Genomic DNA, 15,149 nt, shown 5'->3' on the forward strand with positions numbered 1-15,149 from the left:
TAGAATGGTAAAAGAATATCAGTTGCGCGTGACATTAAGCATGATTTTCCTGTCAAGTTGTGCACACTCGAAAAATCCATGTGCTGTCTTTTGCAGGTCAAGTACAGCCGAGATCAGCAACAGATGAAAGGTAGACCTAGTATGATTGTAGACACACCTGAGCTGAGGCATGTCAAAGAGACACAAAACAACATCTCAATGGTAGGGTACATTTTTCACATAGCTAGTGTGTTCTGAAGAACAGTAGCTGTAGATTGGATTGGATTGAACCCTTCATTAATCTAGGTAACTAGCACGGTGCGCTAAAGTCTGGACTGAGTTTTCCCCCTTACACAGTGGTTCTTGGGATGGGGGTTTGCTAACTGCATTTAAATGTTGCATATTGCTATACTAATAAAACGACTTCCCTAACCATTCACTCGTGTGGCTTCTTAAAGACACTTCACGTGGTTCCTCTCTGTTCCAGCATTGCAGATTTTAACTGGAGAGGGTGATACACACACACACACACACTGCCTTGTGCCTGTGCATGTTTTTGATTTGTGTGTGCAAGTAGAATTCTGAATTTGGTTGCTCTGATTGCCTTTGCCTGAAGGATTGTGTATGTGTGAGTGTGCTGTGTATATGACCGTATGTGAGGAATGGGGGAGGGAGGCTTTTAAAAAGCATATCGATATCTGCGATACCTTGAAAAGTCATACTAATTTGAAATTTTATCCTAACGTATTGATATGGAGCATTTGTGCTTTCTACAACTGAAATTGAATGAAATGTAAGATGATTTTGAAGGGTTTAGCACCATCATTTGCATGTGAATGTAACACTAAATGCAATAGACTGCATGCGACTTTTTATCTGTATACAAAAAGTAATTACCTTAAAAAAACAAAACCAGCGACGACAATGGGAATTGCACTTCTATTGGGCCTTGTAATGGCAAGGAACAATTGCATGGCAGTGGTTAGCAGCTTGAAATAAGCAAAAATGTCAGTGCCCAAGAAAAATAATGGTGACAGTGCCTATCTTCTACAGCTCTCAATACACCTTGTCATTGGACTAGAAAATAATAATCTTCCCACCCCTCTCCAGGTCAAATACCATGAAGATTTTGAGAAGACGAAAGGCAGAGGTTTCACTCCAATAGTGGATGATCCTGTGACTGAACGGGTGAGAAGAAATACCCAGGTGGTTAGTGATGCTGCCTACAAAGGTGTCCACCCACATATAGTTGAAATGGACAGGAGACCTGGAATAATTGTGGGTAAGTTTCTACTCTGTGCTTTACTGACCCAAATATATTAGGTGGGCCAGCTCTGCAGAATAATCTTGCTGTGTTATTTATTTACTTTTCTAGCTATCTTGTTCTGTCTAGTTGCAGTGTTATCTGTATTTGATGTTTTGTACCTTTGTTTCAACATGCAATTCTTTCTTAAGATTAAAATGATAGGTCAGTTTTGGGTTATCAGGCGATAATTGTCTGCCGCAGAATTCCTGATTGCAGTCACCTCTGAAGTAATGAGTATAGTAATTAACAGAACAGATGATAAGATGAAAGGTATTTTAATCAAACATTAATTTGCTCTACAAAGGCTGAAAGGTAAAGAAAGAGAGAGAGACAATATAAAAAGTACTTAAATTGTTAATATGAGCAGCCAATTATTAACATTCTTAACTTTCTTTTAAAAAAATGAAAGTAATCACTGAAGAAATTGCCATTTGACTTTTTCACGTAGATTAGCAGAAAAGGAATTCAGCTCCATGATTTTAATACCTGGTATGATGAGATTTTTATTGTTGGAAAAGTCGTGGTATTTTTATTTGCAAACTATAAGTGCTGACCTGTGCATTGAAATGAAAATGAGATGCATTCATTCTTTTCCTTCAGTACCACACTAAGAATCGCGTAAAGTTATTTCTGCAATGTTGGATAGTATTTATGAAACTATGAAGCCACAACTCATATCTCACACTTTTTCAAATGTTATTTTTCCCATGGTCAAATCCATGGTAAAACCCATCTCCGTGCCCCCCAGGCATTATTTATGTCTTCCCTGATAACATCTTTGTGCTTTTACTTTCTTCCCCCAATCGTCTTACTGTTTCTTTTTGGGAAAGACCTCAAAGTTTGGCGCACAGATCCTGGCTCCATCTTCGACATTGACCCTTTGGAAGATAATATTCAGTCTAGGAGTCTACATATGCTTTCGGGTATTGTTTAACTCATGATTTTCTCCAGTGCTTGATTGTAGTCAAGTAATATTTGACCAGCCCATCTAACGATGTAGTTGCTGCTTTTCAGAACTGATTTGTGTGAGCACAGAAGCAATTTTTTTAATGGGGTGGCCTGTGCACTAATTCACTGAGTGAGGCTTCATTTACTCCACATGTTTGTGTTTCCTGAGGCAATTTACTGATGTCTGGGCTGGCCTAAAGGCTGCAGATCTAATGCCCACTACTGTCTAATTTAAGCACTGGATGTTTATTCCAATTATGAAATTTATTTAATATCACGACAATGGTTAGTTTAATTTTTGCTATGGATCACATGGCTTGGCTTATAGAAAGATCCAGAATGCAATTTAAAGTTGGTGATAGGTCTTGTGGGTTTTCTATCAGCTGCCTTGATTCTGTGGTTAAATGGGATTGATTATGCGGGGTGGGGCTTACCTGGCCTTCCCAATACTGTATTCAAGTTGGCACCACTGGTCACAGCTGTACCAGTATTTGTGGGAACAGTCTGTGCATGGCCCTAGTCAGAATCCAATAGCAGCATTCCTGTGCAAACAGTTTTCCCTACTTGCACATTTTAGTGAGCTCATAGATTCCAGTTATTAGTATCTTGGGGCAGCTTTGCACAAGATGTTGCTAGCATGGGAAGTACCCAAGTTGTCAGCCCTGTTATTTGAATAAAAACAAACAAATAAAGAAGCTCTCTCTTACTTTTTACTCATCTGTCCTATAGCTATTTACTGCAGTATTGTGTTTCCCCTCGTAGAAAAAGCAAGACGTTACAGTAAACAGCATTTCCGTTCTACCAGTACTTCTGGCGTTGGAGATGACAAATCAGAGGGCTCTATGTTTTCTTGTTCCAGTGAGGTAACAAGGCCATCTAACGAAGGAGGTACCCATAGATGTCCTCTGTTCCCTTCTGATTAACAGTCACAGTGTGCCTGTTTCCTTGCACATCTCCAGGTTAACTCAGCAACCTTTGTTTGCCCAGTAAACAAACAGCTGTGTAAGAGAAGTATTTTGATTAACGTCAAAGAGCCCTTGAAATAGCCAGTAAGATTTTGGTTTGTGTTTTTTTTTTTGCATGCAGTGTTTGATTCACAGGTCTTAATGCCTCTTCTTGGTTAGCTATTAACATACTTGTTAAATAAATGTTTTTGTTTTTGTTTTATTGAAGCTCGTCCACCTCTGACTTCAGTTGTGCAGAGTGCAAATAGCTTCAAATATGTGACTTTAAGTAGGGAGGTGGGGGAAGGAAGGGGGCCAGTCTATTTAATGCCTTTGTCCCATGTACAAGCTCATTGGATAGTGTGAGGAGAAGATAGAGACCGGGGCTGTCTAATGCAGTTTTGGTCAACTGTGTTTGAAAGGTGTTCATGGTCTTTGCTATGTGACTGATCTGTACTGCTATTACACAGCAAGAGGTGCAATGTTTCAGTTGATTTAGGATGCCAGCACAGTATTACAAGCAGTTATGGTGCTCAGTCCTACACCCACACCATATGTGTTTGTGTATGTCTGTCTATGTGTATATTCTGTATTGTGTTGGGTGTTTTGTAGGAGTACACAGCATCTAAGTCACTGAGAGAGGCAAGTACCCAAGTCTTGAATTATTTTATGCTTTCTGCTATTGTGTTCAATTGCAGGGCCCCTGATCATTTAAATTAAAGGTTTGTGCTCCACTGTAAATCACATCCTTACATTCTTAACACACATTATCACAGGGCAACTTGTAGACTGAGGATTGATAGTTCAGGCTTCCCTGTGTTTCTTGCATGCTTTTATTGGAATTCTGGTATATGTTGGCAAAGTCCCAGCTCATTCGATCTTCATGCCAGTGTTCTGAACGAAGTTGCCAACCATTTCCTTAAATGAATATACATGGAGAGCTTAATAAGCATGCTTGTTGTTGTGTCTGTGCTTTAAAGTGGATTTTGCATTACACTTAAATATGTCTATGAAATATTCATTGCAATCTTCTATTCTTCTTGACTATATTTCCAGGCCATTTAAACTATGCCTTGTCATTTCAGGGAGGTATTTCGTCTTAAAACTGAATAGCTTTAGCACTCCCATTAGCATCTGACAACTATGTGTTTCTTATTTGGAATTTAATATTTGGGTCTCTGAAATTTGCCAAGTTCAAGCCCATTAGTGACAAACTATGTATTTTCTATTATGAAACACCAATGTTAAAATAAATGTGTTAATCTGAAAAGAAGGTCCTCTCCCATCATGAGTTATCTTGCTTACTATATTTCTGTAAAGTCCTGAATACTTTTCTTCAGTTGTAGTTGACATAAGTTGTGATTCAAATATATATATTTGTGTGTGTGTGTGTGTGTGTGTGTGTGTGTATATATATATGAATATATATGAGAGAGATCCAGCCACTATCAAATGTTTTGCAGTTCCAGTGAACTAAGTCTGAGAAGTATCCCTTTGTTGTAAGGCACAAATACAAAGGAATGCAAAATTATAAAAAGTGCCAAAAACCAACAATGAAATTAAGGAGAATAAAACCATCCCGAGAGAACTTTTCAGTTAGGGGGGCTACCACAGAATTTTGAATATATATAATAGTACACATGTTTCCATTAATGTAGCGACTGCATTGTGGTCCCATGGATGGTGCATCTTGTATATGATATTTTATGAGCTACCTATACATAAGCGAAAGGGGTTGGGTAGGCAAGACTTCTCAGCCTAATGGAATCTGTATGCATTTATGTAATAAAGCGGCAAACATTCCCCCATTCAGACACATAAAGGGTTTCTAGCTGGCCTGTTTAGTAGGTTCTAATATTAGAATATTTTATAAATGGTTTTGTAGATCAAAGGATCTCTTTGTTCAAATTGTTACTTTCCAGGCTTTATGATTTTGCAACTATTATACAATTAGATTATATATACTTCATGGTTCATTTCAGTGCATTTCCTGTTGAGATGCATAGTGAAAAGAAAGTAAGTCATAAAAGGAAAGTTAAGATTCCATCAGATTTTCTAGTTGAGTAGATAATTAAAACCAAACCACTTTTTAATCATACTTAATGGAGCAAGGAGCTTTTATGATACAGCAGTCTTTTGTTATTGTTTTCTTATTTAACCATGTGTAAAAACCTAGCAATTTGTAATGGCTTTGTTATTTTTCGGAAAAATGGGGAAGATTTTACTGCGTGGGGAAAGAGCTCATATAATTAAAAAGGTTTTGCATAGTAAAGTATTCTGTCTTGGAAAGACCAACGATCTTTAAAATTTCTTTTTTTTTTTTACGTAAGGTTTATACCGTCGGAATGGGAATGTCAATAGGACTTCAGGCAGGCGGGATAGAAAGGTCTTGAGCAATAGATAAAATAATATCTACAGGGCAAGGTTAAATAAGGACACCTGCAGTGATGATCCCTCCACCACGAGGGACTCTTCATGAACCAAATCCAGCATTGACTGCCTAACATCAAGGTTAGACGCTATGCAGTCTGCTGGGATGTGGAAGGCTCTATGCATCCTGGGTAGTATTATCTGCAGCTTATACCGCATGATGCAACATTGCCACTTTTCATGCCAAACTCCCCTTTGGAACTGAGTTTAAAGTGGACTGTGATGAATTGACAAGCAGTTCCTTCCTGCTGAGCTGCCTTAGGATGGGGCCAGGTATAGTGCTGCCTGTGACTTGCACACCCTCGGGTAGGAGTACTCTGAGCTTGTTATTTGCCCTGGGCAATGGAACATTCAGCCGGCAGCTCTGCATCTCTTTGGGAGCAGGACTGCTTGCTTTCCTGCAAGTTCCCTGTGGGCACATGTATGTAGTGTGTGACCTACTAAGTTTAAGAAAGTTTTCATTAGAGCTAAGCGATCAAACGCAAAAGGCAGAAGGACACCTCACAAACAAACAAACAAACAAACAAACAAACAAACAAACGAACAAACATGAAAGATCTAGCTAACCTATGAATGCCTATAACTCACAGACATAGGGTTGCCTTGGGTACAGGAGCAGTATGTTGGGTCTGTATAGAATTGCAGGTGGGGAGCAAAGAAATAATGGCCACTTGTGCAAATGTTCTTTAGAGTGATAATTGTTCATTGCAACCAGTAAGTTTAGCTGCATGTGGGCCTGAGTTGCACATACTGATTTGCATGCATACAGGAAACAGAGATTAGTGTTCATTACTGCAGAAATTTCTCGGCTTCACCACTTGATCACATCTTCCAATCGGTTGCTCAGATTGTAGATGAAAAAGTATTTGGGAAGACATGACATCCCTGCTTAAAAGGAAAATGATACTAGAGAAGTTGTATGTCTTAAAGAGACATATCCTTGGCATGGGATATGCCAGGGATATCTCTCTCCCTGACCTTGTGACTATAAAACGCAGGCTAATTTTTGTCCTTCCCTTACACTGTCCCCCCCCCCCCCCGCTGCTTTGGGCAACATCTTGCTTGATAAAATGTTCTCCACAACTCAAAAGCTTGCTACTATTTTGTGACATTTTGATTGGTCCCAATAACCCAACAGCAGATTTAGGACATTTGTTTCGTATGGACCAACATGTTTCGTATGGACCACCTTTGTGTGTATTTTTACCCAATCAATAAATGGAGGAAGATAAAATCACAACACAATGTCACTCCACTTTAGAAGGGCAACCTAGATCCTTCTGCAGGAATGGGGAGGACTGGGCCCACTGGTGCCAAAATGACAGCATCCTCATGTCTCCATAATATCTAATCCAGAGGTAGCCAACGTGTGCTCTCCAGATTTTGTTGGACACCAACTCCCACCAGCCCCATCCAATATGGCCAATGCTTAGGGATAATGGGAACAGAGTCCGACAACATCTGGAAGTAACTATGTTGGCTACCTCTGGTTTAACCTACATCCAAAGAACTCGGGAACAGATATCCTACTTTGGGTCAGAGAATTTGGAGACCTTTTGATGCGCTTTTGGATACCTTGATAACAATTGTTTTTCCCCACCTAATATAATTTTAGGTTTTAGCAGAACCCTGGTCCCAAAGTGAATATGAGTTGTTTGCTGCCCACTGCATTTGTAGTGTAGACAGCACAGAAGTAATTTCCTTTACTGCTGAAGTGAACTCTGTCTGCGAAGAGAGGTGTGAATGCACCTCTTATGACTCTCTGGGTAGTTGATCAGCAAGATGTAGGAAGGTTGTGAGGCCAGAACCACATCTACCAACCTTTGATTTTCATGTTGGGGTATGTAGCCATAGATTGTAAACAAGTACTGCTTCATAGAATAAAAAATTCAAGGGGGTGCAGCTCTTTTGAAGTGGAATTGTAGACAACACAACATTGGTATGTGACATTAACTATGGAATGTTTTCACTTAACTTTGTTTTTGTTGTTGTTTTTTGTTCACTCTTACAGGGCCAATTTGTGCTGCTTTTCTCTTGATTCAGATAGCAATATAACCTTGAGTAAATTACACTTTTCCTTGCATCTGCCAAGTTTGGGGTGTCAGTGTGTGCTTGGGGAGTCCCCCAACAATTTTTAAAGTTAGTTTTTCTATCTAAGACAAGCTTTATTTGTGTATACAGAAGCTCTTTCTGCTTACTCCAGTTCCTACTGAGGAAACCAACTCCTGCAGATGTTGTAAAGGGAGAAGAAAGCACCACTTCACTTAATAAATGACAATAGAATGTTCCCTTGTAGTAATTCATTTATGTTTCTTTTGCCATGCAGCCCCTGTACTTCCGGGTGCCTATCAACAAAGTCAGCCCCAAGGATATGGTTACATGCACCAGACTAGTGTGTCGTCTATGAGATCAATGCATTCACAGCCACATTCAGCTACCTTGGTGAGTATTGAGTTAAATAATTAATCCTTTTCACAGCAGCCTCTCTCCTGCAAACACAATTATTTTCCCTCTTTCCTCTATAACTGAGCCTGTCTTAAAAAAACCTTTATCTTGCACTTTTTCACATGGGCTATAAACATGTTCTCTAAACTTAACCTGAGCAAACTTAATTTTTTTTTTTGGTAACGGACCTGTTTAAGACATTAAAGGAGTACAAATCTCAATTACATATTACAATCTATGCTATAGCTAAATTACTACATTGTAATTGAATTATGGTGGAGATTTCCCCTGACAGCTGCCTTATGTAATTACATGTAGAACTTTGAGCTTTGTTTCTCAGTTACACCCAGATCATAATAAGCTTCTAAAAAGTTTTAGAAGTTTTTCACAGTGTGGCTATGCTGTCTGGAGCTGATAGGAATCATGGGGCATCAGGTTGGCAAAGGCTGTCCCAGAATCATAAGATACAGTAAAGAATCGCATTCCCACACCTTCTAATACAGTATTTGATATTCTGAATATCTCTTGATGTTTCTGGCATATGGCTGGAAACTGACACTTAAAAACAACAACACAACCTCAGCTTGATGAAGAATGATGGATTAAAACACTACCAAAAACCTACCATAAACTGCTTTGAATAAATTCACTGCAGTGAATAAATGTGTAAAATTGCCTGGATCTTCAAACTCTGAGTTAAAAGCTTTCTGTAAACAATGAAATATTGCTGCAAGCATTTCCACTGCGAAATGCATCATAGGACCCATCCATACGTCCACTTCTCCCATACTTTTTTGGCACGGATCTGAGCAGTTTTTCATTTGTCTTGCCATTTCCCCCGGGAAAACCCACTCTTTACTGCTGAATTGGAACAAATATCTGCAGAAAAACCAGGTTAAAGCAGCTGCACAAGCAGAAGTGTGGACAAGCTCATAGAATCTTGGGTGGAATAATAATAATAATAATAATAATAATAATAATAATAATAATAATAATAATAAGCCACCCATGTGACTGGGTTGCCCCAGCCAATCTGGGCGGCCTGGGCGGCTCCCAACAGATGAATCTTCCATAAGTAGGTTGGCATAAATGTGTTTAGTAAATTGTGGTTGCTTAAGAATACATTTTGAAATACTGATCACTAAGTTTAGCTAGCAAATGTGACCACATCTTTATGGTGAATATCTAAAAAACTCCCCAACAATAATTTATCTCTCTCCCCACTCCCACACCCCAAATGTGTACATATCTATGTGTACTATGTGTGGTTATATACAGTACAATTAATGGCAGGAAAAGGGTGAAAATCCTCCTAACAATATAGTTGATCATTGAATTTGCCTGATATAGAGTATTGTGACGTGTAATTGGTATGGTATATTGTGTACTTTTTAAGTGCCAGTTCATACCAATGGTATTCTCCCTGAATATGGATATCTTAGCTTATTTTATGACGACCAGGCAAGTGACAATCCATATTTCAAAAGAGTTTCTAATATTCAGGGCTGCATACTCAAGACTATCCCTAGTTCCATGAAGAATAATTTCTTAGCAATTTGAAAGTTTGCTGATCTATACAACCTGCATTGCTGGTGACATATAATGTAGGTTTGTAGAGACTGGTTTGTTGGAAAGTCTGTGAATTGTGTTTAATGGACTCCCCTCCCCTTTCTTTTCACAGAGAACATATAGAGCAATGTATGACTATAGTGCCCAAGATGAAGATGAAGTTTCATTCAGGGATGGTGATTACATCATCAATGTGCAACCAATTGACGATGGTTGGATGTATGGTACTGTTCAGAGAACTGGGAAAACTGGAATGCTTCCAGCAAATTACATTGAGTTTGTTAATTAATACTCACCGTTAGTACTTCTGAGCTTTATTTTGATTTACTTAAGCTTTACAAACGTACTTTTAAGACCACATCTTCATTACTTCCCTGTTAATGTTAACAATCAGTGCTCCTTTCTGGAAGTCAACACACAATTCCTCTAACAAGTCCAAGAAGCACTGACTTCCCAAAGTGTGCTGCTTAAACAGATATAGAAAAACAAACTTGCTGGTGGAAACCTGGTGCTTGTAATCATGTAAAGGTTTCTATTAATTAGCTCCCAAATAGGTTTCTGCCTTTACAGTAGGCTGCATTTCCCACTTAAGTTTTAATCGCAAAGCAGCTGGTATTTTTTATTGTGTGACTTTGAAATTGTAAGAGGTTATACCTTGGTGTTAAGGTCCGAGTAATTAAAAATCCAAGTTAACAGAACAAATCTTTTGTTGTTGTGATAAATGACATGCTCAGAAGTTGCTTACAACTGCCTGGCAGCCTTAAACAAAATGTATCTTGTACTTAATGCCGGAAACTTCCTGACACACAGCTGTCCAGTCTACTGTATTTTTCCCTGAAGCTTTCATTTTCTCTCATCCATAGTCCCAATTCATGTTAGTCCTCCCAAACTACCAGTTGTGAATGATCTCCATGACAATAGCTGTGCCTTTTTGCACAGTTAGAAACAATTTTAGAGTGCATTTTCTATTTTGTTAATTCCAACCTTTTCTATTTCCCCTTGTATTAACACTGTTTGTATAGAAATGACTGTCTTCAAAGCACTGTCTTCAAAACACATATATCTATTTTTTGTTGTTGTAATGGTCTGTCCTGAGAACTTTGCAATGACATATAATTGTACCCTTTACGTGTAATGGTTCTGTGCAGGGATGGCAAATATGTAGCCTTCCAGATGTTTTGGCCAGGGATGAAGGGAACTGGAGTCCAGCCACATCTGGACAGCCACATTTCCATCCCTGGTATACATGGATTGGTGGTAGGGGTTACTTCATGAATTGGGGCTTGGATTTGGGACTTGACTGGCAAAGAATGTGATTTTTTTCCAGAGGCTTAGTTCAAGAAAAAGATTATTAGATATTTAGTAAATTTCTAGCTTTGTGAATATAACTCAAGGATTTACTCAATAATTGCAGCATGGCATCCACCTGAGAAACTTTGTCTTCCCACAAGGTAAAAAATACAAAACCATTATTTCCTGTTTTCTTTTTAAAAAATGATATTTTTTAAAGGGTCCAAAGGCTTCCTTCCTTTGATGGAAAGACTCATTTGATGGAAGATGCATTCTGTCAGTTGAAGGGAATGTTTGGATCAAGCCAATTATTATTAACACAAGGTAAAAAAAATGAAAGAGCAAAAGGGAAATACAATGAGTTTAGTTGTCAGAATTTATCCCCTGAACCAGTGCATTTCTTCCAGCCCAGCAAGTAGTGCATGAAAACAAATTTGCTGAGACATATTCCTAATTGTTTATGCAAAAATAAAAAATAAAAATCAGTACCAATATAAGTTACTTCCATTCTGCATTTATAGTATCCAACATATTATGAAAAGGGGAGGTATGGGAAGAATATATTTTTCTAGGTACTCAAAGTATGGATATTTATGACCATTTATCTCTTGTTTTTCCTCCATACAAATAAAATCAGGACTGGTGTGGGTGTATGTGTGTTTAAAAAAAGATCCAGGTCAGAGAGAGGGAAATGTAAACCCCCAAGTAAGATGTTTTTTAAATAGATTGTTATTTACATAGATTGGTGTCTAAGGGCTACATTGTATTTTGCTAATGGTATGAATTACTGAAGTTGACCTTTGAAGGTATGCTGCGTCGATTGTATTGTGCATATTATTATTTTTTAATTGTCTAAGGGAAGTATATTTCAACTGCTTTTAGAGAGTTTTGTTCTCAGATGTCAGAGGACAATGTCTCTAGCATAACATCTCGAACATAGTAAGTAACTCATAAGTACAGAAGTTAAAGAATAGAAAACTCTTCATTTCTATTATTCTGCTTTACCCAAGAGAAGGAAAATAAACCATTTTTTCCATCAGACCAGCAGCTGTTTTGTCTCCTGGCCATTTTTCTGTGAGAGTGGTAGCCATAGAATGCCCTCAGTTTGACCTGGGCAGTTCAGGCCATTTAGCTATTCATTGGGCCAGAGCATGGACTTCAGATTGGTGTTAATAAAAAGACTGTCATGCCTGATTCAAGTGTTCACAAGATGAGATGGACCAATCTACTCATGAGACCATGCCAATTCAGTTTATATGTGGCGAGTTTTGAAGGAATATGTGGGGAGTTTTGCCCTGGAAACCTTTACTTTTACCTTATGCCGAATATTGTAATGTTGTAAGGTAAAGGTAAAGGGGACCCCTGACCGCTAGGTCCAGTCACGGACGACTCTGGGGTTGCGGCGCTCATCTCGCTTTATTGGCCGAGGGAGCCGACGTACAGCTTCCGGGTCATGTGGCCAGCAGGACTAAGCCGCTTCTGGCGAACCAGAGCAGTGGTACCTATTTATCTACTTGCACTTTCAGTCCCTTCATTCAACCACCTCCATGTTGGCAAGCAGTGCTGTCAAAATAGTTTCTCATTAAGTAAAGGAAATTGTCTGCAATACCCATATTTGTGCAAACAACATGCATATGCAGTCTGTGACATTATTACATGTGATATTAAATTGCAAGGATGAATGCCATCTTTATTTGCCTGTTGTAATTTTAAAAAAACCCTGAAACAAGGTACTGGTAATTGTTTTTCAAAGAGAACTGTCCCACTGCAAAATGTTTATGGCATTTATTCAAACCTTTAATGCAGTTTTTGAGCTGGTGCACCATGCTGCATATAAATGAATGCAGTTTCATACAGTTTCATACACAAGCAGTGTGGTTGCCACTGGATCTCACCTATTGTGGATTATTCATAGGGTTGTGACACTTATTTAGTGACTCAGATTTTTGGAAAACCCACAAATCACATGGAAACTCATGCACCACCTCCCTCATAAAGTCGTGGTGCAGATGGGTACTTCCAGATACTGCAGCCTTCAGATTAAACTCTGCCACGCAGAAATGGATTCCAGTGGCAACTATGCTATAAGAGGCTTCCTCAGCCTGCTGTCCTATAGATGTTGTGGACTACAATGCCCATCAACTCTAGACAGCAAGGCCAATGGTCAGGAAGGCAGCTGCAAAGGCTGTCTAATAATGTATGATGTAGCCCTTATGACTTCCACTGTGCACATTCATAACTGAATTCCACCCCCACAAAATGAGGCTACATAAAAAGTATCCTTTTGAAAACTAGAATTCAATGTGCTCAAACTATGAAGACATTTTCTAGAGAGGTGAAAAGCATTTTTAATTCTTTTGGGTGTTTCGCCTTGTACTGGACAATACCTGAAATTTTACTCTTCTTTCTAAAACAATTGCAAACACAGAAGTTGGGAAGAATGTAGTTTAGCCGTTAGTTAATAAGAGCTGTTAGATTTTAGGTGTTAGAAATGACATTATACCGTTAACTACTGGATAAACTTTAGTTAATAATTAAATAGTTGAAACCCAATCAGTAGCATCGAACTCTTCCGACCTAGCAGTGTTTTCTGCTAACAAATGCAAACTTCTGAATTAAAATTTATGAAGCTCTTAACAATGCCTTGCCAATTCTTCTCTAGGCTGAGATTCAGAGGTAGGAGATAGACAAGGAGATGAAACCGATGCATGTAGTCAGAGCTTCATATGCTGCTGTTGGCCCAAGAAGCTACTGTATTTTTCGCTCTATAAGACGCACCAGACCACAAGACGCACCTAGTTTTTGGAGGAGGAAAACAAGAAGAAAAAAAAATCTGAATCTCGGAAGCCAGAACAGCAAGAGGGATCGCTGTTCTGTGCGCAGCTATCACAGAAGCCAGAACAGCAAGAGGGATTGCTACTTTCACTGCACAGCGATCCCTCTTGCTGTTCTGGCTTCTGTGATAGCTGCGCAGCCTGCATTCGCTCCATAAGACGCACACACATTTCCCCTTACTTTTTAGGAGGGGAAAAAGTGAGTCTTATAGAGCAAAAAATACGGTACTTTTTAGTGTAAAATACTGCTTGGAAGAATGAACTGTTCATTATGGAGCACATGGTTTTTATGAAAGGTCCAGGTTCTATAGTTTGCAGCTGCGATTAAAAGAATTCCAGGTATGAAAGATGTGCCTGAGAATTTGAAGAACTGCTTCCAATTACAGCACTGGTTTAGATGGGTCAAGTATCTTTCTTGGTGTCAGGCAGCTTCATATTCTGCAATATGCTTCCCCCTATCCCAAATGACTGTAAGTCTGGAAGCAGGGATGGGGAATCGTCACCCTCCAGATGTTGCTAGACTCCAGCTCCCATCACCCCTGACCATTGACCAACAACCAGTGGCGTAGCGTGGGGGGTGCCAGGGGGGCCGGCCGCACCGGGCGCAACATCTGGGGGGGGGCGCGCTCGCTGCCTCCGGAGTCGCCGAAGAGCCTCGGGCGCAGGCTGTAGCAGAGCCCCATGTCTCGTGGAACCGACGAGCTGTGCGCGCGCCCGGGCTGAAGGCGTCCGGCAGGCAGCGGCTCTCAGCCCCGCGCGTCAGGGCCGCGGAGGACGTGCCAGGCAGCCCCTCCTCACAGCCCCGCCTCCGCTGCTGCTGCTGCAGCTGCTGGGCCATGTTGCATTTTCCTCGCCTCTCTGCCCCCCTCCTCCTCCGGGCAAGCGGCGTGGTTTGGGCGGCAGCGCCAGCAGCAACTCGACTCAGATCGGCAGGTTAGGGGTTGGGGGGGGCGCAAATTACTTGCCTTGCCCCGGGTGCTGACAACTCACGCTACGCCGCTGCCAACAACATCTGCAGGGCCACAAATTCTTCACTTCTAGCTTACAGAGGTATGCTTTTTTTCCAACGAGGGAACATGCATCAGATGTTGGAAGGAATCAGATTCTATTGCAGACTGCACAGTTACAAATTCTGCATCAGATTCCCAGATAAAAAACCGTTGCAGCTCAGTTTTAGTTAACTGTAGCTAAAATTCACCAGGTTTTCTGCCTCTGTTTGCCTATGACGCTTTCCAAATTCAGACTTGTTTCAAGCTGTCTCTCTGTTCCCCAAAATTTGGTTCAAACACCATAAAATGAGCCTGACAAGGTTGATTGTTTCAGGGCTAGTTGCTAGAACAATGAGAGGAAGGACTATTACTTTTTCTCTTGTAAAGCTGTAAACCTTAAGTGAATACTGTGCCA

At 40.0% G+C, this 15,149-nt stretch overlaps 1 protein-coding gene across 8 annotated transcripts in view; it reads left to right on the forward strand.

Moving 5' to 3' along the window:
* The window catches only part of NEBL (nebulette), a 179,149-nt gene extending 168,826 nt beyond the window's left edge, over positions 1-10,323 (forward strand). For 3 of the 8 annotated variants that reach the window (XM_080974395.1, XM_080974398.1, XM_080974402.1), the window contains 6 exons: positions 97-201; positions 1,090-1,261; positions 2,116-2,208; positions 2,996-3,121; positions 7,934-8,049; positions 9,734-10,323. In XM_080974395.1, the coding sequence (XP_080830521.1) occupies positions 97-201; positions 1,090-1,261; positions 2,116-2,208; positions 2,996-3,121; positions 7,934-8,049; positions 9,734-9,910 (789 nt within the window). In that variant the 3' untranslated portion in view covers positions 9,911-10,323. The remainder of the gene's footprint in view (positions 1-96; positions 202-1,089; positions 1,262-2,115; positions 2,209-2,995; positions 3,122-7,933; positions 8,050-9,733) is intronic. The other 5 variants (XM_080974396.1, XM_080974405.1, XM_080974399.1 and 2 more) reach the window with 3 other exon arrangements.
* Positions 10,324-15,149: the final 4,826 nt, after the last annotated feature.

This window comes from Podarcis pityusensis, assembly GCF_964106645.2.
Source record: "Podarcis pityusensis genome assembly, chromosome: 12".
Lineage (NCBI taxonomy): Eukaryota > Metazoa > Chordata > Lepidosauria > Squamata > Lacertidae > Podarcis > Podarcis pityusensis.